Here is a 27,180-nt window from a genome sequence, read left to right as displayed (position 1 = left end):
GCTGCATTTATCTCCACGACAGGGAGCCTGCGAGCAACAACTTTCTCAGATTGACACAGAATGGAGAGAAGCTGACGCACCGTTATTTACCGGACCGTTAACTTTCCTCCTCAAGCTTTTCCAACACAGCCTACATGCTCCGTTAGACCAGGGAGAGACAACTGAAAGATAGTTTGGTAACAGTTTGACCACTGAAGAGCTGACAATTCCTCCTGGTTGTTTTTCCCCACTTCTTTTTCTTTTTGGACACTTTAACCGCGTTATTACGCATGATGCGCAAAGGGATGGCTCCTCTTCGGAGAAACAACACGGGAATACAACATGTTTTTTACGTATATCTCTCTATTTCAGTGGCTTATTCTTACAATATAGACTTAGAACATCCTTTGGTGTTCAGCGGACCAAATTCTAGTTTTTTTGGCTATTCTGTGCTGGAGCATTATCATGACAACACACGCTGGTGAGTCCCATGTTTCACTGTTCCTGGAAATGCTGTTATTTTCGGTCAATGATGCAATGAATTTGTAAATATTAAGCAAACGTAGAGTGTCTCTAGATCTCAGGTTGCAATGACACCTAATGAATACGAAACAATAATGCTTAATATTCCTCATGAAAAAACATTTCTGCTTGTACTGTAACTTTTTCTACTCGCAAAGGATTTCATTTTCATTTCATAAAGATAGTATTAAGTGTTTGTCCCATCCTCTCCCCTCTCCTCATGTCTGCAGGGTAATAGTAGGGGCTCCGAAGGCAAACTCTACTTACAGTAGCTCTGTGCACTCTCCTGGAGCTGTATACAAGTGTCGAGTTCACAGCAACCCAGAGCGCCGCTGCACAGAGATGGATCTGGGGAGAGGTCAGTCACTACTGCCTGCAGCATAAATATAAAAGCATATAATGACAAACACACTAGCTGCAGCCTTAGGGACACTCTCTCTCACACACACACACACACACACACACACACACACACACACACACACACACACACACACACACACGCACACACACACGCACGCACTCACGCAGCTTGAACAGTTCAGAAATTAACAGTCATCTCACAGAAAAGTTCGCTATCTGGTATTACAGTTCATACACACACACACGCATGCTGAGCTTTCCTGCAGCTTTTCCTTGTCCTCTCTTTTTGCCTAAACTCCCCCAAGCATCTGTTTTGTTTTATCAGAATAATGCAGCCTTATACAAGACTACTCTTAACAGTGTGACAGTTGTTCTTTTAGTTCTGAACATGCTATATGGAGACATGCAAAGCACAAGAGGGTTCTGTGTGCAGAGGTCCATAAATATTTTTGATAAATATGATTTATGCTACTACTAATATTTTCCAAGCATGTGAGCCAAAACGTTAGTGTCAGCTCTGTTCTTGTGGTCAAGAAAGCTGCACCAGGCATGGATTTAATATTAACCCTGTGCTCAGTCAATGTGTCACCAAAAAAAACATACATTATCAACAGTGAGCGTGTGCTTGGTGCTCAGTGAGCCACATGGTGCAGAGGGCTGAACTCACAACACACTGACAGAAACACTCACAGCTACATGCCATTGTGCTGAATCAATTGGCTGCAGGGAGAAGAGAATAAAACTTGGGGAAGTGAAGATTTCTGACTGAAGAAAAGTTGTAGAAGTGCAATAGATCCTTGTCTTTTGATTGGCTTTATTCTCCTAATTATGCACATTTGTGTTCATTTTACTTTCACTGGATTCATATTCTTAATCATCTTTATGATTTAAAGTAAATCATAAACTGGTCCAGGGTTAGTCACTTATATTATTACGGAGCAGTATCTTTACTTTTATTTACGTTAGTAGTGAACACAAAGCTAATAATAGCTGACAAATAACAAGTTACTATCTCCCAGACATCCTCCGTCCTGATGAATCAATGTCTGCGTAAACTGATCTCATTGTCTTTCAGGAAACAGGCCGAGGGAGTCGTGTGGTAAGACGTGTCAAGGAGACAGGGATGATGAGTGGATGGGGGTAAGCCTGGCCCGCCAGGATAAAGCCAACGGCAAAATACTGGTGAGTTCAAGGACATGAAACTGCTTTCACCTCGCCAAATTGTTTAATGCAAACCAAACCGTGGACACTTGTAAAAACAGACCTAATTATACCAACATCATTGTTACTAATGTCTTACCATGAACGGCACTCGTAAACAACAACTGCTCTCAACAATACAACCCTTTCCTTCTATTCTGTGATGTTCATGCACAACCTTTCTGCACATTCAAAGCTGGAGTAACAACTAAAAGTCAGACACATTTGGAAACTGCTGGTGTGGTTACATAATCTGTGAAACATTTACCTCGTGTTTGGAGCTGGAAGAGTCAGTGGAACAGGGTTTGTCAAAAGTAGATTGTTTATAAAAAAGCAAGAGAGGGATTTAGAGAAACCAGAAGACTAACTAACTGGTGGTGCTAATCCCAGAGGTGCTTGGTTGGGTATTTGCACAGAGATCATAGGGCAGCTGGCAGGGTTTGTTTAGGCTTCAGCCCCTCAGTGGTGGTCCCGTCCAAGGGCAGCCTTTCATTAAACATTAACCCCAGTCACTGGCGGTGGGTAGCGAGGGGAACCAGCAGCCTTACAGGACAGTCTGAGGGCAACTGGTGGACCGGGCTGCTCTTGAAACACTCATGACAGGTGTGTGTTTGATACCTGCCGCTGGTTGACCTCCTCCTATGGGAGTCAAATAAATCACAAGAATTCCTACTCGTGCAGACGTCCAGATAACTGTTTGGCCACTCTTAAACCTCAATATGTTTGTCTTTGGTAGATTTTTTTTACCTCAGTGGAATGTATTGGCAGATTTCTGAACCATGACCCCAAAACTTGAAGAGTTCTTGGAGCTGTCGGTCTTTGGAACTTGAGCGTAGAGTTGTATAACAACACGCTTTTAGCTGCACAAAGAAAGGTGGTGACTTTTCCAGAGTCCGGTTTGCTCTGCTTCTCTCTTTTTTAATCTCATCTGAATGGACCCATGATACTGTGCAACACGAGGGAGAGGGCTGCTTAGCAGATGTGTACAGTGGTGATTTCATCAGTGAAGGCCTTGTTTGTGACCAGCGAGCCCTTTAACTGAGCAAGAACATGACAACAGCGCAAGTTCTAACCAAAAAAGCCTTTTTTGCTGCCTAGAACTCGTCAGCTGCTGCCAGAGCTCCTTTTGCTGTGTTTATGTCATCTGATTGATCTTTTTTTTAATAATCTGCTTCTACTCAAGAGGGAGAGTTCATGCTGGTATTCCTACTGCTGTTGTCCAAGCCATCCGTTGAATCACAAGCGTTTCTCAACACAGCATCTTGCTTCCAGACGCCCACAATCTGCCCAGCTCTTATATTCATTTGGCTTTGTGTGTGTGTGCGTGCGTGGGGGAGTTAAACAGTGCGAGGGGAAATGAAGTGAACTTTGTCTGCACAGAGGCATCCAGATCTGTCCCCAGAGCCACAGGAGCCACACCACCATCTCTCCAGGGTGCTAGATTATTACCACATTTACACATTTATGTGGCCTGATTTGTGCAGAGTGTTGAAATTGAGTCTATATTCTCCTGTTTGCCTATCGATCTGTGGAATGTTTCATTTTCAAAAACACAGCGGCAAAATATTGTTTTGAGAATAACTCACTGTCAGATTTAGAAATGTACCCCTCTGTTTCAGCAGCAGCATAATAAAGTAGGAGTTTGTTCTCTGTCTTTTGATCCACTGTCTGAACCTTTTGGCTTTTTCAGCAGCCTTGAAAGGCCCGGAGGAGCTGTTTTTATATTAAAAACGTTAAAAACACAAATGTTGATGTGAAGATTTTCTTTCTGCATGCTAAATGCTGCTTACAAAACACAGATCTCACGCTGCAGCGGAGATATTCACACCACAGACCATGGCTGTTATGGTCGGGGGTTATGGATGGGCTTTAATTCCCCCTCTCATTGACGATCATTTGACAGCCGCAGAGACGCACTGACTCCAGCCCAGCGAGGAAGAGGCTTATACAATCAGTGTGGCCGAGGAACGCCTGCCTGTCTGAAATGTTTGTGTTTACTACATGAACATGTGACTGAATTTGTATTCCGTTCCTGCTTTTCTCTCGCAGGCCTGTGCTCATCGCTGGAAAAACGTCTTCTACGAAAACGAGCATATCCTTCCACACGGATACTGCTCCATCATTCCTCCCACTCTTCAGGGCAGGACGAAGCCGCTCATCCCTTGTTATGAAGGTACAGTAGAGGCACATATTTAATTAGGATCCTTCATTTTAACCCCCATAACTTCTCACATTAGCAGACACTAGAAAATAACAAATACATTGCAAGGGGTGAGAACTCGTATTGGTTTAATACATGTGCTCCTTTTGACGCGTAACCCCTTAAACTCAAGACCCAGGTTATGGCCTCACATTGATTTTTAAAAGTCTGAAGATTTAGTTCCTGAGAAAAAATAATAAAATGGGAGAAAGGTTTTAGTCTGTTTTTCCTCTTCTGCGGTTACATTTGACCATAGCGCGTGATGTCTTTTGCCCGCGCCATCATCCGCATGGCCTCTGATTGGAGTTCTGGCACTGAAGACTAGTAGCAGGAGAGCCTTGAAGTGTGATCTATCTTCCTCAGTCCAACACAAGTACTTTGGCAAGAGCCAGCTCCTAAGAGTTTGTTAATCCAAATACATTAGCATTCGTCTGATGGAGAGTTTGTATTCCCTGTGCACCTTTTTGCACAAGAATTTCTTTTTTGAAAAGGTTTAATTTCTGCAGCACGGACTTTGACTCTTTCAGAAGTCAGGTGCTTAAATTAGATTTTGATATGATTGTAGTTACATTTGTGCTGTAGTTTTTTTTTTTTTAACTAAAAAACACTAAAAATCAAGATCCATTAAAGAATTTTTTTTAAAAAGTACTGTATAGGATTTGAAACTGACTCATGCAAATGTGTTCTTCATGTGTTTTAATATATGACTGGGAGCTTTTTATCAAAGCCAGTTTTATACCTTAATTGTGCTCCCAGGTCAGGATTTCACTTCCTTCCGCAACTCTCTTTGCCAGCAGTTGTGGAGAAGCCAGGCATGGGTGCGTGTTTACAGTGCATTTTGCGCCGCAGATCCAAGCTCAATATTTTTGTAACCTGATAGTACTGCGTGTCCCCCCTCCAAGTAAGAAGTCTTCTTGCTGCACCCCTTCTCCCAGTCTGCTCTCTGGCCCCAGACTCCTCGTAGATGGGACTGGGACTTTGACTAGCTCCATATGGAATGCAGGAAAAACTCCAGTAAACGCTGGCTCAAGCACACAGTGAAATAATTTGTGGTTTGTTTTTTCTTTCAGACTATAAGCGGAAGTATGGGGAAGAGCACGGGTCGTGCCAAGCTGGGATAGCGGGAGTTTTTACGGAGGTCAGTAACAGTGCTTGTTCATCTTCTTAATCCATGTATTACTCTCTTTCTGTTAGTCGAACAGAGATAGATGATTCTTGTCATCCAAACTCTGTTTTCTGGACATGCTTCAGGCAAGTTTGGTAAACTGAGCACGTCTTCAATAACAATTTGCGTTCTTTGCATGTTACATACTCCTTCCTTTCTGTCTCTTTTTTCTTATCAAGGGAAATTATTTTCTCACTGAAATGTATGATTTCCGTTAACATTACCACATGTGTCAGGTTTCAAAGAACATCTCCCTCATTCTTTGTTGAATTTGGCTCTGTTAGATAGTTAGCAGAGACCTCATATACGGGGTTGTGAGGGACTCTTCCCCCCAAGTTGTTCAATGATGTTAACATTTCTCCAATCACATATATTGTACATGAGTATTTGTATCAAAGCAGCACTCTGCTGACCAACTCCTTATAAGTGATAAGGAAAAGGCTTCAACAAACTCACTTCACCTGCTGTGCTTCCACAAGATAAAACGTTTAAGAAAATATGAGTTTCCTTTATTTCTCTATAGCCTCGATGCCCTAATGTTGGATATTAACATATGAGATCATCTCAGCTCATATCCTAGGATAGATACCTTGGTCTCCTCACTATATCTGTAAGCCGTGAATAAGGTGAATCTGGTGCAGTGAGCAGTAGTGGTGAGAGGAAGGACAAATAAATGCATTTGAGCAAAAATATAGTTTAACGGGCAAAAATGTGCATACGAGTAATACATCGAAATTTGTAAGTGTATATTTAACCAGTTTAGACATTTTGTGTTTCATGCATTAGCAATTTAATTCTTTCCTGATGTGGCCCACGAGCGGCATGTTCTGCAAAGGTCCTTTTGAAGTCTCGGATTACAGTTACGCTCAATTTGGGTCGTACAGTAAAATACAGTGGACTGTAAGTGACTTCAAAATGTGTCCTCGGAGCACAGCTCTGCCCTAAGGGGGAAAACATTCTCATTGTTGAGAAAGAGTGAGGAAAAGTTCACGTAATGTGTTCCTTTTTTTTTTTTTTTTTTTTTTTTCATGTTTTAGCTTTCTAGTCTAGGAGCTGCAAACAACTAATCGATTGGTCAATGAACAGAAATCTTTTAAACACAGCTTTTTTAAACATCGATTCATCAGTCAAGTCATTTCTTTAAGCAGAAACTCTCATCATTCTGAGGTTTCACAATGTTTATTATCATTGTAAACTGAATATCTTGTTTTGGACTGTTGGACAGACAAAACAAGACATTTGATGACAGCTGTGGGAGACTGTGATGAACATTTCCCACTATTTTCTGAGAAAATAAACAGGAGATTAATTGATAAAGAACATAATCATTAGTAGCAGCCTCAAACTCTGAATTAAAAAAGAGCTTTTCCTTTCATAGATACCAATACTGGATAATTCCACATGATCCCCCTGCCTGTTTGCTTCCACAAGGAACCTAATGTTTTAAAACCAAAAGGAAAGTCATCAAATCCAGACTGAGCACGTCAGCGTTGATCTGTTAAAGCATTTGAACAACCCCCCTTGAAAGAATGTGAGGAATTTAAAGAAAAGATGTCCAACTGTTAAACCTTATCCTTGTCTGAACCATGGTGCTCAGATTTTGGACACCACAGCACAGAGGATATATACCTCTGAGTGAGGTCTTTACTGCCTATGCTGTTCAGTTTGTTTGAGTTCTCAGTGGTGACTACACATCCTCTGAGACAGATGACATAGTATCAGGTTTGACTAAAAATCAGGTGTGAAAATCCGGACTGTGAGCAAGGGCTGAACTTCCAGTGCAGCCGAAGCAGAGTATTAATTGTCGTGCTCTTCAATAGCCGTGGAGCATCACAACAAAAAGCTGCGAACAACTCATTTTACTTGGGCTCTGAATTCCTCATCACATCAAAGGAGGCAGCTTCAGCTTGCATGCCATCTGGCTGTGTGGTCCAGAGCAGATAGCACAAACCAGTCTGTGGCCGTCGGTTAACCAGACGTTCACCCAGCAGCGTTTTTCTTTTTTTTTTCCTCCCCCTTTTTTCTCCAGCAGGCTTTAGCTGTGCAGACAGAAGGTGAATCACAGCCATATGAATGAATGTGGTTTTCATTTTCAGGAGCTGGTGGTGATGGGGGCACCGGGGTCATACTACTGGACTGGGACCATCAAGGTGTACAACCTGACTTCTGACTCTTTCTCCAGCCCGAACAAAGAAGACGTGGACTCACACAGATACAGCTACCTTGGTGAGAGCCTGATAAAGAGGGTGATTGTTCGGGGTGTTTTTTAAGTAAAAAAAATATACAGTCTGTTTGTACAGTAACACTGTCTGTATACATTTTTTATTGACTTTATTTGTTAACTTAAATAATAATATATGTATATATATATATATATATATATATATGTTTGAATGTTTTTACAGATATAGGCAAATGTTAATTCCTTTGCTCAGATGGCACACATAGTAGTGCTATGATGTTGAACGGACTGTAAAAAATGCGAATGCACATGTGTTCTTTATACTATGACAGTTTTCCTAAAATTAGATTTAAAAAATACTAATAACAGCGATATATTGAATTGTCACCCCTGTATCATGATACGTATCATATCGCATCGCCAGATTCTTGCTAATACACAGCCCTGACACTTACACAAATATATGAGTCCAAAGAAGCTGTAACTGATTATTATCTGTGTCTCCAGGATATGCCGTCACTGCGGGACACTTCTCCTCTCCTAATCTGATAGACATAGCTGCAGGGGCGCCTCAGCACAGTGGCAGTGGAAAAGTAGGGCATTCTTCTTTTGTCTTATTTCCAGCTGTTGAGTTGAACTCCTCCGGTGTTGCTCGCTACACTAATTCATTTTTCTCCCGCACAGGTTTACATCTTCAAAATCGACGGTGCGTCTTTGGTGAAGAGTTTTCAAGCTTCAGGGAAAATGGTATGAGTTCAGATGTGCTCTTATATTCTTCCAAAGGTCTCTGACGTTCCTGTTTCCAATCATTATGCAGCACATACAGTATTTTACATTGAGGCTATTGTTTTACTATAAAACCATATTTTATGTAAGCTAATCTGCCCTAGGGATCATGTAGTTGATTCTTGTGATGTGTTGCAGACACGCTACTCTGATTGCTTTGTTGTCAGAACTGCACTGTTTATGTCTGCCTCAAGTGTATAGACAGCAACAGCAATTTAAAGAAGGAACACACTTTGCCAGAAACAAAAGCAGGGAGGTAGCTAATGCTTTCCATTCGGAGTAAATCAAAGGAGGTCAGGGTGGCTTTAGGACGCACGTTTTGTAGATGCTTTAATGCTGGTGTAGATATAAAAGGGAAAGTAAATCCAGTCAGAGCGTGAATCGTATGTCAATGGTATGAAGTGAAGAAGAAGTGTCTGTGATCTGACCCATTGCTCTGTGGCTCGGCTTGGTTCCAGATGGGCTCTTACTTTGGCTCCTCATTGTGTGCAGTTGATCTGAACCAGGATGGCCTGTCGGACCTGCTGGTGGGGGCACCCATGCACAGCCAGCTCCGGGACGAGGGCCAGGTATCTGTGTACCTCAGCAAGGGCAATGTGAGTGGGATCCGTGGGTCAACGGGAACATGAGAACACGATCAGATGTATTTTACTACAGTATGTCCATGTTTCTGTACTGCTATTATCGTCTGCAGTGTCAATTTTAGCTCATGTTCATGTTTGATTTCTTTCTGACCGTGTTTGTTATCACGATGATAGAATAACACAGTGGAGCATTGTGAGACTCGACTGTGAAATGATTTAACCGACCAAGACCAGAGCTTCTGTTTGTACATTTTGTATTTATGAGTTATTGCGAGGAAGTTGACCGTCTGTTTGGTTGTTAAATTGTTTGGATAAAAGCCAACTAACCGCAGTCATGGACAAATCATTTTTATCAGCGAGCTGCAATCATTTCACTGCAGCAGTATACTGTAGGACATTTCTTTTTTCTTCTGCCAGCTCAGTAATTAAACAGTTTTCTTCCCTGCTTCTGTTTCAGGGGGTGATGGAGGAGGAAGCTGTTTTGAGTGGCGACAATGCTTTTAATGCACACTTTGGAGAATGCATCGCCGCAATCGGAGACATAGATGACGATGGATATCAAGGTCAGTACATTAATAACTTATTAAAAACGGCCTGTTTATGACTTCATAAAGACGTTTTTATCAATTATAACGATATCCTCTCAACGTCCACTTACTTGCTTGTTCTGGCGCATGTGACTGTATCACATGGTCTTCATCTGCAGGTGACGTTTGCTCTGTTGTCACTGTAGATGTTCAAATGTTGCATTCTTCTCAGCACAATTAGGACTTCCCTCCATGTTGGCTTATATATTTTTTATATTATTTAAAAAATGTTTATTATAAATAAATTGTTTATTTGTTTAATAAAGTATTGTATATGTTTTAAAAGAGACAGTACTCTCCTAGTGTTTTTGCATTCTGCATTGATCGTATTTCCTCTTTGAGCTGTAAACAGTAATTCAATAACACAACCTGAGAAGTTTTACTGCTCACAACTGATCGGCATCTAAAACCTGTGACAAGGGGTCACAAGTAGGCACCGCTTTACTTTGAGGGGTCGAAAGCCAAAAAGGTTGAGAACCCCTGACATACTCGAGCAGACTGGAGGTTTGACGTATATATGTGTTGTACGATAGTGATGTTGACCATTTTTACAACCATGCAACACCTTTCAAGATTGACTTTGCAGGCAGCTACTGTTTCTAATTAGTTTCAGTAAGATGTGAAACTTGCTGCAACTTAAAACCTACTTGAAGCAGGCCGTCCATAACAGTTTCCATATGTTGTATTGTTATTGTTGAAGTTTAATATTGTTGTTTATTGATACATAAAGAGTAGAGAGTCTTTATAACATGCTCCTCATGAAGCAGCTTCTGCAATCCAATCCAAAGCAAAACAACCAAACAAAACATTAATTTCCTCTTGTGTCTCAGATGCCAGAGAGTCCTTGAATGTACAAAAAAAGAGGTCTTTAAATTCAAAACTACTGGCATTGTCCTTTAACCACTAAACTATCTCTGGGCATGTAAACCGTTTGTAACACTGGAGTCACTGGTGAGAGGTCAGAACTCAGATTGGGGTCATGTTTTTATATGTATTAGTCTTGTAATGTTGCTCTATAAATCTATAATCCAGTCACTTTTCAATAGCATTCAGTTCATTTTGCCATTACAAATCTATTTCCTCTGTCATTTGGTGAGCAATAAATTCACACAGTTTAAATACCCCACAGCAGCCCACAAGCAAATGTTGGCTGGTTGAGATTCTCAGTGGGTACAAAAAAACCTGTCAATTTCACACACATTTAGTTTTGTTTACCCTGCTGCGAGGTCGCTCTTTAGAAAATATTGCCCTCTCTTACCCTTGTGTGCTCAGAGTCATTCAGACGCAAACACACAGACATACATTTACGATGTCTGTTTTCCTGGCATTCGCATCGACTTGGCTCTGAGTGACTTAGTGTCCCTCTCAGGCTCGAGTTCTGGGAGCTGCTACCCGGTTTCATCTCCGTGTGAGATATGCCTTCAGGCTTGCAGCCTGGTTCAAAGTGTGTGTGTGTGTGTGTGTGTGTGTGTGTGTGTGTGTGTGTGTGTGTGTGTGTGTGTGTGTGCGGAGAAAGATGGCAGCTGGGAAGCATAACTCATCCTGCAACTCGTCGCTCTCAGAGTGTCGAAAGAGCCAGACTTGCTCGCTGACTGACAATTATTTATCTAACCAAACTGCTACCATTTAACTTGAAATAACTACTGTAGAAATAAGAATACACATTTGGTTTCACTAAAAACAAATCCCTTGTTTGAATCTAATTCAACATAATGAGTATATAATATTTACTTAAAAAGAGCCACTGTTTTAGCATTTCTGCTTCGGTATGCTGTACCACGTGGCATGGAAGTGTTTTGGTTTATAAAAAGAACATTTATATATGGACTTTCCGTGAAAATAGGATAAGGAGACATTGTTTCAGTGCTCTTGCCGGCACTTTATAGTCTTGTTTCCACTCTCTCAGAGGTCGCCCAAGTTTTTTTTATGGCCTCTAACAACACTTGATTGTCTATTAAGACTCTTACTGTAACAGCTTGTTTCCCAGGATTAATGAAAGCTCTTGTGCACATTGACAAACACACTCACAGTCATTTACTTACTCATTCATTTCTAAGCGTGCCTTTTCACACAAACACTTTTTGTCCTCTGTGTGTCTCTCAGATGTAGCCATAGGAGCGCCTAAAGAGGATGACTTTGGAGGAGCCGTGTATATCTACCATGGGGATGCCACAGGAATCATTAGCAAATACTCCATGGTAAGAACTCTTCTTAAGCATTGGAATATCTAATGTGATTCTCTTTTCCCTCTTCTTTAGTTGTAGTAGTTTCTCTGTAGCTTTACCAACGCATGCTACATTTTGATGAAACCCATGTGTTCACCTTGTGTGCTGAGTTGTTGAAGTCGCTGAGTAATGTGTGGTTAGGTCACAGGTGGTGAATGGGAAAACACGGAAAACCCACGTCGCTCTGAATGAGGAGCAAGCAGTTCTGCTTCGGCTTCTTTTTTTATTAGGGATTATAAAGTATTTCAATGAAAAAATCACCCTTTTTAACCTTCACATCATTACAACTGCTAGTACTCAGTACTCAGATCTTTTACTTAAGTAAAAGTAACAATACCACTGTGTAGAAATACTCTGTTTCAAGTAAAAGTCCCACATTCAAAATGTCAAAGTAAAATGACAAAGTATTAGCATCAACATGTACTTAAAGTAACACAAACAACTAGTGTACAACTAGTAAAGTACTCATCATGCAGAATGGCCCATTTTATTATTGAACTATAATTATGGATGCATTAATATGTACATTACTTTAATGTTTTATGTACTGCCACGTAGCTTGTGAATTTCAAAATCAATAAAGTTTTATCTTAACCTCTAATAATACATCATCATTTATTTGTTGAATACATTTTGTATTATTAATCTGAATCTGCAAAGTAACTAAAGTTATCAAACAAATGTCAAACAATCCACTTACCAGCATCTCCAAAGCTCACTATTTAACACAATTTATGTTGTCCATTTAAGTAGTAGTAATTAGTAGTTGTATTTCTTAACTCTAAACTCTGTTTTCCTGTGCTTCGTCTTAATGCTAAGATAACAAATGTGTTATTTACTATAAATCTGTAAAAACAAAGATAATTCATCTATGAAAAACAAACCCAGAACAAAAACAAATCATACAATGTGCTCAATTTTTCCATGTTGGCTCTCATGTGTTATTTGAAGGCTGGTATTATCTGTTACAGAAACTGTCTGGGCGCAGTGTAAACCCTGGTCTGCAGATGTTTGGCCAGTCAATCTCTGGCAATGTTGACATGGATGCCAATGGATACGCAGGTACGGTCATAACAGACTGGATGAAGGCTTAACAGCATCAGGATAATAAGTTGAAAACATTAAACATTAGTTTTTTTTCTTCCGCTCTCATGCTTTTGACCCTCATTCTCTTGCAATAGCAGTGATTTGATTTGAGACTTGTGATAGAGACATCTTGTTTAAGCTGACATTCAGACTTAGCCAGCATGACAGTTAAAGACCTCTGTGAATTGTTTTGTATTTGCAGGTGTAAAGAGTGCTGTCAGCAGGTGTTGTATTAATATCATATCTTCTTTTTGGCTTTGCCAATAAATCACATTTATGTTTTTTTGTTACAGATGTCACTATTGGAGCTTTCATGTCGAACAGTGTGGTGCTGCTGAGGTGAGCAACTCAGGTTGTTCTCTGTGACACTGCACTATTGTTTTCTACTTCTGAGATGTTATTATGTCCAGTCTTTCTCACACTGTGTTCCTGTGTCGGTCAATGTGGTTGTAGGACCCGGCCTGTCATTACAGGTGGATGTCTCCATCTTCCTGCCCGTCTCCATCAACATCTCTGTACCGCAGTGCCACGAGGGCCACCTGTACAACCAGAACCTAAACTGTTTCAACGTCACCGTCTGCATGCTCTTCCAGGGACGACAGCTGCCCGGACAGATAGGTAAGGACAAATCCTTAACAAGAGAAACTATAGTCCACACTGAAAAGGACACAAACCTACCTCCATCTTATATTACTTGCATAGATCCCACTGAAACATAAACATATTTTCACCATACCAAAAAAGTAAGCTAGCTAAAAAGCAGAATGCAGAATACTCAAATCATGTTTTAGTTTTTGTGACTTCAGGGAATAATTTGATTTATTGGGAAATGAGCTTATTAGCTTTCTTGCAGAGGGTTACAAGATTAATACCACTCGTGTCTGTGTGCTAACTTTGGAGCTAAAGGGCTACGAGGTGATTACAGTAGTTTAGCTTAGCATAAAGTAAAGACTTAAAGCAGGCAACTAGCGTGGCTAAAACTTAGTAATAAAGACTTTGTTTCTCATTTGTTTAAATCGTACAACCAGAAATATAAAAACTACAAGCTGTGGTTTTATGGTGAGTTAGTGTATTTCTTGGTGACCAGCGTCCAGTCACACCTTTTGAAAATGAATCTCAAAGCCATAAATCTCAGTAGTCATGTGTCACTGGTGGTAATCATATAGAGTATCTTTTGGTCATTAATGTTGTGAGAAAGTGAAATGTACGCTCCTTGATCCTTGGTCATTTAAATGGAGAAAATTTGTTAACACGATCATGCTGAGCAATTCTCCCCATTGCTCGGAGACGGCCGGTGTGGCTAGCCTTTGGCCTGTCAGTGTGTTTGGCCGATGGTCTAACTGGCTCTTGGGTGCGGTGCCTGTTGAGTACTGAGGTGCAGTCCTGTCCCAGTGTTTGGGTGTGGTCATTCACGGCCCCCCAGGGGAGCAGTAGCCCTGTCGTTACATAAAGACTACGTTCGGGCTCGCAGCAATAAAGCCTCTCTGTTTAGCCGTCTGGCAAACACCATGGAAAGTGAAGCACGATGTGTTAGGTGACTCCCTTAATGAAACCTTCCTTTGCCTCCTCTGGGGTGAGCTCATGGCGTTCCCTCTGTTGGACGGAGGAAACAGTAGGCTTTGGTCCGACTGGGGTGTGTTGCCACCGTTCCCGCTGTTTTACCAGTGTGACACCCTCTTGATGCAATTACTACAGACTGAGGCTGATTCATTCAGAGTAATGGCTGTTAAATGACCAGAGGCCCATATATGGATTTCTCAGGAAATGTTGGTAATGTTTACTTCATGCTTATGATTTCTCAATTCAAAATAGATTTGAAAATGTTCTGTGTCTCAATATTATTAAGGCCAGGGGTGGGACCAGCGGGAATGTTGTTATTGAAATGTCCTCTTTCACAGTAATTCTAGTTATGTCCTACCAGCTGGAAAATGACTTCTTTGTTAATAATAAAATATCAGCAAAAAAAGTCTCTTTTTATGTATAAATTCAGTTTGAGCTAACTTGATTAATTAGCTAACGTATTTGCTGTTTTGTGGATGAAAGATCTGTGTCTCGCTCAAGATGCAATTGTAATTCCTGATTTTCCAAAGCTAATGCTAAGTCAGTGTTCATCACAGTAGCAAACCTAAAGGCAGTTGCATTAAATCTACGGAAATCTAAACTGTTTGCATTACTCAACATGGAACAAAGGGCTCTTGTTCAAGTAATATCAGATGATTTGACCAAGAAATGTCAAACATGTTCTAATCTTCCCTCTGACTCACATTAATTTACTGAAATAAGCAATAATTCATTTTTACCCGTGTTTGATGGCGGTCACCATAAAACCAAACTCTGCATACTTGAAGATTTTCTCAAGATTATCTTAACTCAAGGAACCATCGCTGTCACTTGATGTTACTGTATGTGTAACAGTGTTTCTGTCTCTTCTCAGAGTTGCTGTATAACTTGACAGCTGATGTGGATAAGCGACAGAAGAGCCAGCCTTCCCGGGTCTACTTCACTCAGAGCGGATCTCAGATCAGCCAGATGAGCCAGCAGCTCAGCTTGGACATCAACAGGCAGGAGTGCCAGCGCTACACTGCCTACGTTAAGGTAAGGTTGGATTTTTTGGTCTTAGTGCTGGGTGTGTTTGTGTTGGGTTGTCCATGTGTTGCTCTTGTCCTCAGCTGATCTCTAAGCTGCTTTCACATAACCTCAGGCACTATGACCCTGCGATGTTGATGTGTGATACAAGTTATTTGCTTATGCGGTCTGTTTTTTTTCCTTATCTGTTTATGTGGCTTTTGGTTGGAGCGTCAAGGTCCGTATGTTTCCTGCTAAAATGTTTAGACAGATCAAAGCAAGAGGAAAAAGAACGTCTTTTTAAAGACCATCACATCTCTTATGTAAGAGCAGCGGCTGCTGCAGCTGAATGCTACGGATCAGCAGGCTTCAGCTGTCACGCCGCTGGGTTAGGTTAAAGGTAACAGTCAGGCGCTTGATGGTTCGTGGAACCATGCTGCTCAAGTGTGCGCCTGCAGAAACTGACAGAAACAGGAAACAGAGTCTCCTTTGTCATCACATAGTCCCTCTATTGTGTTCCTCTGTGATTTAGCCGTGTAGCCTCAGAGAGGGTCCCCGTCCTGAGGGCACCATCCATTTTTCACCTCTAATGCGGAGGCCCACCGCGGGTCTGTAAATTTCACTGCCATTCTTAACTGTGCTCTCCAGGCGCTTTCACCGTGGGAGGCTGAGCTGCTGACCGAGGGGGGCTGTCATTACCGCGCCTTGCTCTCTTCCTTCAACCATTCAGACTGTAATGAGTGTATAGCACACAGAGCATTTGCAGCAATCTCCTTTTATGTATCACAACATACACATCACAGTTAGCAAGTTTTACTTAGTGCAACTGGTATGTGTTTATCCAGGCTCCTCAGTGAACCTGGATAAAATAATCTAACTTTTTTGATTTAATTTTCACTTCTCCATCTAAAGTTTAACACGCAGAACATTAACAGTAGGGTAAGTCACGTAAAGTAGTGTTTCTGCCCAAAGTAAATCAAACATTTCAACACTTGAACCAAACTTCTTTAGGTGTGTGGGTGGCCGAGTGAATTATCACTCAGTCGTAGCTCATAGATGCCACATATCAGTGGCATCTCTCTAGCTGTGAGATAAACACACTTATACTTTAAGTGTCATCCATCAGGCCAGATGTTACTTCAGGGACGAGCCAGTATTTTGCAGCTTAAGGTACTAATGTTCCTGGATGTAATAACACTTTGATGTTGCTATAGGAATAGATTTTTTGGGAAATATCAGGAAACATTGTTGAGGATTCACGAGGGGTTATGTGCTGAACCTTTTATTGGCCGGGTGTGGTAACTTCCTGAAGTCTTCAACTTGTCGTTTTTACATTAAAGTTGTTGTACGGTTTAAGCGAACAGGATATAAAGTGTTAATTAGTGGCCTTTAAAGCTGATGGATGGGGTTTTTTTCACTTTCGAACAAAGCCTGGCAAGTGGTTTCTCCCTGTTTCCAGTGTTTATGCTAAGTTAAATTTACCGTCTCCTGGCTCCAGCTTATTAAAGAATATGAGAAAGTGATTTGTGAAGTGTGTTTCCAAAAATGTCACATTATGCCTTTGCATATAAGTTAGCAGATGACGCAGAAAACATTACGTCTTTTGTCTGTAGGAGTATTTGGTTTGGCTTGACTGAGGTGTGAAGTGCAGCCCGGTTGCCACTCTAGCTGCGTGGATTATTGTTTTTTCTCTATATGGCCACAAACTCCACCTGCTCAGCAGCTAAAATAAGAGGTGAGATTCCCAGAGTTACCAACATCTGAAAAGCCACACAGGACGGTAAAGGTGTGGTGCCCAAATTACAACTTTTCCAAACAGTTTAGAGACTAAATGACCTTAGAAATGGTATGAAAAGTAAAGAGAACAAAGATTGGGACCTAGCATGATCGCTGTCTGCCAGGAGTCTCCTTCATCATACAGTCCGTGTTTGTCAAGAATCACCATAATCAGAGGTGATCTGGCTCCGCTTTGAGATGGGTCTAGTCTGCATGACCAATCGCATCATTTATCTTCCTCATGTGTCTGCCCACATGCCAGTCCTCCCATTCCCCAGAAGAGGTATGCTAATGGGAACCAGCTGGTTGCCCGACTGCATCCGCACCCCCGCCCGACCCTCCTCTCAGCTAAAACTCACAGGGAAAACACAGGACTGAGGCTGGCGTCACAGCAGGGTGCTGGGCTGCTGTTGTGTCAACTGGAGCTGCATGCCGGCGCTGCTGATGGAAACCCCTCACGTCAGGGTTGATTGCTCAAGCCCTGATACACGAGGGGTCGGTGGAAGCAGACCATGAGCTATTCTGAGCTACTCTCGTTTGTAACTACGCTGACCATTTGTCGACCCCATTTGTTGGCTTTATGAATAATACAAACATTATTAAAGGACCTCAGTTAACAGCCACACTTAATAAGGCACTGTTACAGTAGTGTTTGCTCTACATGATGTACTGTACTTGCAGAAAAAAAGGACTGGAACAGACCATTTGTTCGCCATCTGACATAAAGTCAAAAGATTGACCTGCCACTCAGTAAATCATGCAGTGTTGAGAACACAAGGGCACAACTGGAGTTATTCAGAGAGCGCGGAGTACAGAAGCTAATAGTTCAAACTATAACTTTTTCAAGAGTAATTTCTCCTGAAATTACGAAGTCTTTCATGCTGATAATTTTAAGCATGTTTTCATTGGCATCGATCAACAGCATACCAGCCATCCAGATGGTCTTTGTTTGGTTATTTTTAGCTAAATAAACTCCATGCAGGCTTTTACTTGAGCTGTACCTCACATTTAGGAAGGGAGAACAGTTCCTAGCAGTGATGACTGATTGGGGTTCCGATAACCAGAGGTGCCGTGTGCGTGAGACGGCAATGAGTCATTTTACAAGAAAACCACCAACTTTGAGCAGGAATTCTTCAGCTTGATGTGTTGCATTAAGTTATTTTGCACAATTGGCATGGTATCCTTCTGTGGTATGGTAGTGTCTCAAGTTGTAGTAAAATAGCTTGAAGGTTTTTTTTCCGAGTATTATTCATGTGCAACTTGACGCCTCAGTAATTTAACGTCATTAGAGTGGCAGCAAGGACAGAAAACTGGAGTAGTACAAATATTTATGAAACTGGTATCTTTTTATGCCTCTGGAGGCATAATGTCTTCGGGTGTGTCCATCCGTCACATTCTCCTGAACGCCTGCAGGAATTTCTTCAAATTTGGCACAAATGTCCACTTGGACTGAAGGATGAACTGGTTAGAATTTGGTGGTCAAAGGTCAAGGTCACTGTGACCTCACAAAACACTTTTCTTTGCCATAAGTCAAGAATTGATATGCTAATTATGATAATTTCATAACTCAGGGGATAACCAAAGCCATTGGGATACATCATCTGGGAACCATGAATGTGCAAAATTTAAAGGCAATCCATCCAACGTTTGTTGATATATTTCAATCTGGTGGATTGATTGATATTAGCGGAAATGTATTTTAGTTCACGCCTCTCCTTTCCTCCACTCTGTCTCTGACTGTAGGTGTGTGTCGCCGCCTTTCGTGAAGTACAGCGGAGGAGGGAATGTGAATGGCAAAGCAAATAAAACATTTTAAATAAAAAAAAATAAAAACTTAAATATATATATATTTTTTAATTGCTTTATCTACAAACAATTTTGCGACCCCCCTGCAGTACCTCCGCGGACCCCCTGGGGGTCGCGGACCCCCTGTTGAAGACCTATGCTATAAACTATAAAGGATTCATTATTCATTATTCAAGTTCTATTTAGTTGGTGGAGGGTTACTGCTCACTTAGCTTTGCTTTATTTTATCGTCTTAGTAAACAATATTCCTTTCTTGGATGTGCTGCACTTCTTCCATGATCTATACATCTCATGGCATGTTTACGTCTCTGGCAGTTTATCCATGGTCATAAAGGCTACATGTTTTCCCTCCAGCAGTCCCATCACAGCGCACGTGAGCCTTGAAATCATGCCAAGAGCCAATTCCATGTGTGGTCATGAGTGGTATTGTGTAGCTCTGTAGATGCATCGCAGTCTCCAAGGAGGAGCCAGAATAGCCATTTAAAGCCGTGCCTGTAACAGTTGTCTGTTTAATTTAGCTTGTAAAGTATCCTGCTCACTTTCTCCCCCCTGCTTTCCTCTGGCCTATATTCCACTGAGTATGTGCCCTATATCTCATGTCCCCCTAACATTTGCTCAGCACCACCGGAGTATTTAAAGGTCCACCAAACTGTATTGTGATGACTGCTGCTGTTAGTGGGGCATCTGCAGGATAAACATGTATCTGTCAAAGTGAATGAACTGACGCCATCACCAGTCTCTTATGTCTGAGTGACAAACTAGAGAGGCTTGTGGGATTTGAGCAATGCAATGTATGAGCTTTTCTACTGGGTAGATGGACTGATGATGGTCTATGAAGTTACAGAAGGAAGCAGATTCTCTGTGTCATTACCTCAGCTAATTCAATTGAAAGGAGCTAATGTTTTAATCTGCCAATGTGTCTGCTTGTTAACATCGTACTGCACCTCATTCGTATCTCATTTAGTGGAAAGATCCATCGTTTACATGCTAAATTTTGTTCATATTATATTATTCAGGTTCATTTGTTAGCTTGACTTGTATGCAGTTATAACCTAGAGAACAATCTGCCTGTATCCACAAATGACTGACTTCTGAAATTAAGCTCTAGAAAACGGTAAAGTCAAAATGGTTGATAGTACAACTGAAATAATTTGTTGATTAATTGATAAGTGGTTAATCCGTAACTATTTTGAGAATCGATTAATTGTTTAAGTTATGTTTTAAGCAAAAATGCCAAGAAGTTACCTGTTGCAGCTCCTCGTTTGAACATTTGCATGTTTTCTTAGTCTTTTACAACAAACATTCAGGTCTTAGACTGTTAGTCAATCAAAGGAAGCGATCTGAATGTGTCAACTTGGGCTTTGGGAGAATGTGAAGGACCTTTTTTATTTCTTTTACAATTTTCTGACATTTTGTACATTCATGATGTTTAATTGATTAATCGAGAAAAAGTTGTTCCCAGTTTAATAAGAGTTTGTTAAAAAAGGTATTTTTGTAGTTGCTTTACCTTCATGGATATAGTGCTGGACAGGAAGTGTGTTTTTCAAGACCTGGAAGACTGAGAAGTCTTGGGCCCAACAAAAGTATCTGTGATTGACAACTCACCTGACAGTATTTGTATCGTGTTATGCAGTGAAATCTACTAATCTGTTCCTCCAAAGAAGTCAAAACTAATTTGAAAAATAATTTACGCTTACTTTTTGACCTAAGTCTGCTCTCCACAGACAAACAGGAAACCCTGGAGAGTAAAGCAAAGCAGGACTTCCTGTCGCTGCGTCCCAAAGAATCTCCAGTAAGACAAAGTCCCAGAGCCTCAACACTGTCTGGCACGTGGAAACCCAGAGCGGGGTCGCTGCCACACTGCCTGCTTTGTTTGCCTCTTTACAGTTCAACAGAAATGTGCAATTCCCTTGATGCTTTTCCCCCGGTTTCATTTACCTCAGGCCAAGAGAGCTGATACAATGTAAGTATATAGCAGGAAGGTAATCATATCCAGCTGTCTTTTTTTACACATGGCAGCAAGTCTATTTATAAAGGATATAATAAAAAAAAAAAGTTAAATATACGAGCAGTGCACTACGATAATAAATCGAGTGGAACATGTCATAGACACTGACAAACGAACACGTTCAGCTGAATGCTTTGTCTGCAAGTATTAGTGTTGATACCATTCACTGGATACTAAAGAAGAGCTTTCAGGTTAATTTTAGCTCAGGGTAATATTTTGGTCAGGATTTCCCTACATGGTCGTGCCAGAGTGAACATTAAACAGTTCTTCTCCAGGCTTGCTTTGGGAGTGCACAGCCAACAGACGTTTGTTAGAGTAAAACAAGTCGCATTTCTCATAAAGTTCCTCTCATGCATGTGCATTGAAGATGTAAGTGAGGTATTACTTTTGGTATGGCTGCTCATTAGACCTGCTCTATGCCGTTGCCATAGTAAATGCCTCATTGTTACTCATATCAAGACCGACCAAAGGTTGGGTACATTTGATTATTTGTTGATTTTGGCAGCTAAGCATGCTGGGCAAAATGTTTCCGCAGTCTTTTGGCCGCGTTACTGCCACACGATGCTCCCGCAAGGCAACGTAATGTGTGGCCAAGTCTGACCACGATGAAAGAGTTTCTCTCGCCATGTTTCCCACTTCCACTGCAGAGGAAACATGTACGGGTGTTCAGTGTGTGCGTGTTGGATCAGAACGTCACAAGTACGATGAGCTTCACCACACCGGGATGAGACAAAAGGCTGGGATTACGTCAATACTTGGCATCGTCATGGCGCTTCCTTAACAACCTGGCGGCGACCCTGTTATCATTTCCCACTACTTGAGCCGTTTGTTAATATTAGTGTATATTCCTGATGTGGTGGCGTCAACTTCAAATTCTGCTTCCTGTGTAAACGGGCAGGATCTGCCACAAAGGAAGTGGAACACATATATGCACAAGACGCTTGTTTGCGTCCGGTGGAGACTGTAACCTGCCCTCACCAGGTAGATTTGACAAATTAGTGTTGGCGTGCTGCAAGTTTATCAGGGCTATGTCTAAAAACAATGATTCCAACAATAACAGTGAAGTAAAAGTGCCCCAGATTTTGCGCGCAGTGACAAAATCAGCTGCAGGAAGCATCTGGAGACCTCCTCTATCACCAGGATGGAACAGACTCACACACACACACACACACACACACACACACACACACACACACACACACACACACACACACACACACACACACACACACAAACGCACACTAAACTGCACATTTTGAGCTGCTCCTCCCTGCTCGTATCTCATCTATCAGAGGGTTTCTTTCACCTGAGATTCAAATAGCAATTTTCAACAAAAGCATTCAATTCCAGTGCAGTATTGTTCAAACTGTCAGTACATGGTGCACATATCAGCAACTGTGAACCTTTTTAAGTAATGTTCATTATTTTTGGAAAATGTGCTTCTGCAATTAATTTCATAAGAGTGCAGATAACAAGTTTCCTGTTTATGCACAAAGAAGGTTTACCGGGATGTTGAGGGGAGTCTGTCCGAGAGAGGAAGTCTTCATTCTTCTTCTTCTTCTTCTTCCTATTATTAGTAGTATTAGTATAATTCCCATTAGTGCCTTACACATAATACGGATTGGTGACTAAATCCACCTTGTTTCTATTTCATTCCCGGTTCTCGAGGCCCTAAACTGCTTCCTTAAAAGGATCTCATCTAGATTCTTCCTATATTTCTTACCAGCACAAGGTTTGTTTTGCTTCTTAGGAAAGCCGTGCATGTGTCCTTGTGGTGACTCCAAGCTCGTCAGCCGGGTTGCAATAAAGATCAGCGAGGGGTTAAAGGTAGATAGGCAATGATGGGTGCTTCAGGTTGAGAATTTGAGGAACCTGTTAGACTAATTTCCCATCAGTTCTGCTCCTGTTGCTGCTAGAACTCAACTTTACGGCCTTGGGGTCATTTTAAGAGTGAAAAGCCTTGTAATGCTCTCACATGAGATGTAATAATGAGACTGAAAATAGCACAGGAACAAAAAATGTGTTGAGAACAGCACAATGTGGGAGTTAAGTGAGGAGGAACTGAGATATGAGGAAACACATCTGTGTATTTATAGGCGGCTGGCTGGATTTCAGATTCAGATATTATACACTAATTCAGCTTTACTTAGCGTTGGCGCTAAATCAAGCTGTTGTTGATAGAATGTAGTAAAAAATAACATGCTGATGAATTTGGTATGTTTGAGCAGTAAACCTATTCCATCTGCGATTGTTTTCCACAGGGGGACGTGAGGCACCTTTCTCTCCTCCTTTATAAATCCCAGCTGTGGTCTTAACTGTCTGAGGGTCAAATGTTGAATGCCTTCTTCATGATGCATGCGAGACCATAAAAGTTTCCTGTAATTTGTGTTTACGTGAACGATGCTTTAAAAAGCAATAAATTCAATACACTTGGATTCTCCGAGGCGTAAGAGATGCATATCTTCTTATCTGCGCCCCTGGGAGAGTCTGAAGCAAAGAGGTGTGTGTTTTTGTTTGTGTGTTTCATAAGGGATTTTTAATAGCAAATACTGTGTTCCTGCGTGCATGCTGCGCTAAAACATGGTATTCTTTTTTTTTGTTTTTATCTATTTATGATGCAGCCTCATCAATGACAGTACAGATAGTGTACGTTTCCTGTCAGTTAAGAGATGGTAGCCGGGAGGAAATACGTGTTTGCTCATGGGAGACATTACAACACAGCCGTATCTAGCAGCTCTCAGTAATGCTAAAGGTTAGGATATGGTTGATTTATGTTTTCACTGGAAGCATACTCAAGATTCTGTGTTCTGTTTTTGAAAATGTACAGTTATTTATTTTTCTCTCTATACCTGTTGTAGGTGTTGAGGGTATAAGAGGGTTTGGAATTAAAGGGAAATCTTAATTAAGGACTATTCTGATCCGGCAATAGCAATGACCTCGCAAATGCATCATCAAACTCGACATACATCTGGAAAGAAGTGAAAATATGAGACAGTAATGATTTAGGCAGGGAAAGAATGACAAATAGAAATGGTTAGAAAGGAGAAATTATAATAATATGACTCCATGAATGTCTGACTTACTCATTGTACCAACAATTCTGATTTGAAGGTACATTCCTGACCTGTCAGTCAGAATTAAATTAAATGAGCACTACTCATATACCCAGAGTCCCTCTCAATAATAACAACATATTTGCTTTTGTTAGATACATTGTACAATAAGCTCAGTCATTCCCTCTTGTGAAACGCTTTGTCCGTTGGATTTGTTTCTGGCACAGTGTGTTTGGATGCACAACAGTTTGTGCAGTTGCAGTGTGTCATTTATCAGGTTAGTGCCTGAAGCTGGACAGACATCTGAGAAGCACTGCCACTACTTATAACATTAGACAGGCTGAATTATTTTCCAGTGGTTGGAGTAAACATGGCTCATGTTGAATGGGAACAGGTTTCAAAGGCATACTGCATACATTTGGTATGACTGGTAGCCTGGTCTTTTTTAGATTACTCAGAAATAATTTGGCTTTGGACAGGCTGAAGGGATTAAAACCCAAGTGCGTTTTTAGTTGACTCATAACTTTCCTGAACCACACGGGTAATTAAGAACATCGGTAGTTTCACTGATTCATGTCATTGTTTAAGAGAAGACATTTTGTTTAAAGTGGCTTGTCAAATGACAATGAGAAAACAATGTGACGAAAAGGGGTCTCTGGTAGTGATGAGCCTACAGAGAATTATCCCCTGAATGTGCAGCTCCCTTCGTCCTTATTGAGCTTTATAGTGCCCATGAGCTCATTGTTTAGCTGTCTGGTTGCAACTTAACTGTTTTGTTTCACTCTCAAAGCCCTTATAGCATCTTTTATGACTGCAGTGAGCAACTCTTTTCAGCTCAATAGTTTTCATAACCCACTGTACACTACCTGCTTAGCACCAAACAACAGACAGACACAGTTAGCGACTAGCTAGTGAACATGGTGGAGCATTTAGCAGCTAAAGAGCCAGATATTTCCCTCAGGAGTTCCCAAAACAGAGCTAAAAGAGTAAATGTTGGACTTATATTCATCAGAAACGGGACTCCATATGAATGCTAATGTTGCTTCTTAACTGGGTGTGTAAATATGCAACTGTTTGCTAACATGTTTACAGCCCGCAACTGTTTAGCCGGATATTTTCCTCAGGATATCAAAATAAAGCTAATAGGAGATATTGGACTAACATTCACCAGATGGCCGTGTCTGCTGGATGTGTAAATAAACAACTATTAGCTAACAATAACCTTTATTAGCTGATAATGTGTCAGTGATGGGTTTACAGCTCATTCTGCTGCCCCAAAATGTCGATAACAATCAATTAATACTAAAATAACACCAGAAAAATGACAAATAAAAAAATACAATAATAACTACATTAATATACAAGAGGCAGAAAAACACCTCCATTTGAAATGTGTAGCCAATCAGGGCATCCTCTTGGCTGCAGGAAATGTACAACCAAGGCTCAGTTAAAGTAACAAACAGTAACAACAACAGGAAAAGCACATAAAGGACATAACGGTAACAAATAACCAGCTTTAAAGGCAGCTGCACTCATTCTCACTAAGAGGTCCTTGACAATGTCCTTGAAGGAAGTCATTCAAAAATATGTTTTAAATATCCTGTCACGGTCAACAGCAGTCTGAACCGAGGAGCTGCTCCTTGAGGGATTTCATCAGGATGTAAAGGGTGGTTGTTATGAGTGAAGTTCAACAGATCAATCAAGTCAGAAGGGATCAAACCAAAAGGAATTATGTTAAATATATGTATGAGCCATGGGACTTCTTAATAGATGTGTGATCTGTTTTGGTATAAGAATAGAGTTAGCAGTTTTGCCAGTTTTGTCAGTTTTAAGAATCTATAGTGTCAAAGTAGGTTCACTCTGACATTCTGTCGTGACACGTGACCAGAAAGATTGAGGACCAAGAGGATTGTTTTCACAGACAGAATGAAGCTGTTCATACTCAAAAAGGTTTCTAGCTAAAACAATTGGACGACACTCTTTCCGAGTCCCACTCAATTTGTCATTCTAGACTTCTCAACATCTGTTAACCTATTCTGAGTTGAGCAGCTGCCGTAGTTTGACCAGCAGTCAATCTGGCAGAGAGTAACACGCACAAAAAACTTTAGCAATTGTCCCCATCTCGACTTTTTTTCATGGACAAACTGAGATAAGCTGCCTAAGTGCATGTCTGCCATATGCTGCAGACATTACTGTAAATACTTTCAATTTCAAGTCGTCTCCTTGTGTCCCAGTACACACACATAACCCTGACCTTTGACAGGCTGAATCCATTCATCACTTAACTAAAAAGCTTTTTCCATTTAAACCAAGATTCCCTGGCGTTTAGCCCTTGAATGAAATGGCCTCAACCTGCAAGTCATCCAAATATCCATTGTCCTAATATGGACTGCTGTGTGCACGTTTCACTCACAAGTTAATAAAGACTTCCCACGACCGGGCTTAAGCTATATGCTTTTTTAGGCAATGGTTTGGCTGAGAGTGGAGCTCTTGTGCATTTCAGCCAAGCATGAGGCGTTTAAACTGAGGATCAGAGCCTTTCGCTGCCTGACGTCATTCACCCCGCACCCACCATGGCGGAGCAGCTATGTGAGCATGCAGGGGCAGTTTGCCATCTTGTTGATCAGATTAACATGTGAGAATCGGAGTTTATACTACAGTATAAAGTACATCTCAACTAGAGATCAGGGTGAAATCTATTAATGATGTTCAATTAAGTCAGATTAATTAACGTATGAAAGAGCCATACAGGCAGCAGAGAGGGAAATGAAGGGGGGAAATGGAAGGTAAGGTAGGAGTTATGCTCTGCTATACCAAAGAAAAGTATCCCAAGTGTGAACATAAACATTGAGATAGTATATTGGCAGAAACCTTGTTCCACTGAGAAGGGGTGTTGTAGGTGAAGGGTTAAATCCCAGTTGTTTTCTTTCAAAACATGCAGAGTGGCAAGCTGTCCTCCATCCTGTGAGTTAACTATATGAATATGCATACAGGCAGACTCTGTATCAAGTGTGTCATTAAAGATTGCAACCGCTGTAACATGCAGATTTTTTTGTCCTATAGTTGAGGATTTACAGTTTCCAAAATGTGGTG

General features: G+C 41.1%; 1 protein-coding gene across 1 annotated transcript in view; it reads left to right on the top strand.

The window, feature by feature from the left end:
- The first annotated feature begins 63 nt into the window (after positions 1–63).
- Positions 64–27,180, top strand: part of itga9 (integrin, alpha 9) — a 47,420-nt gene continuing 20,303 nt past the window's right edge. Inside the window, 16 exon segments of the mRNA XM_029450350.1 lie at positions 64–460; positions 732–859; positions 1,940–2,046; positions 4,114–4,237; positions 5,335–5,402; positions 7,526–7,655; positions 8,119–8,204; positions 8,296–8,358; positions 8,856–8,993; positions 9,439–9,544; positions 11,672–11,766; positions 12,765–12,855; positions 13,173–13,218; positions 13,333–13,351; positions 13,353–13,497; positions 15,314–15,474. Coding sequence (XP_029306210.1) covers positions 270–460; positions 732–859; positions 1,940–2,046; positions 4,114–4,237; positions 5,335–5,402; positions 7,526–7,655; positions 8,119–8,204; positions 8,296–8,358; positions 8,856–8,993; positions 9,439–9,544; positions 11,672–11,766; positions 12,765–12,855; positions 13,173–13,218; positions 13,333–13,351; positions 13,353–13,497; positions 15,314–15,474 — 1,698 coding nt within the window. The 5' untranslated portion in view covers positions 64–269.

Source organism: Cottoperca gobio, chromosome 15, assembly GCF_900634415.1.
Source record: "Cottoperca gobio chromosome 15, fCotGob3.1, whole genome shotgun sequence".
NCBI classification, from domain to species: Eukaryota; Metazoa; Chordata; class Actinopteri; order Perciformes; family Bovichtidae; genus Cottoperca; species Cottoperca gobio.
The sequence above is the reverse complement of the archived record's forward strand: the minus strand, read 5'-3'. Positions and strand labels throughout refer to the sequence as shown.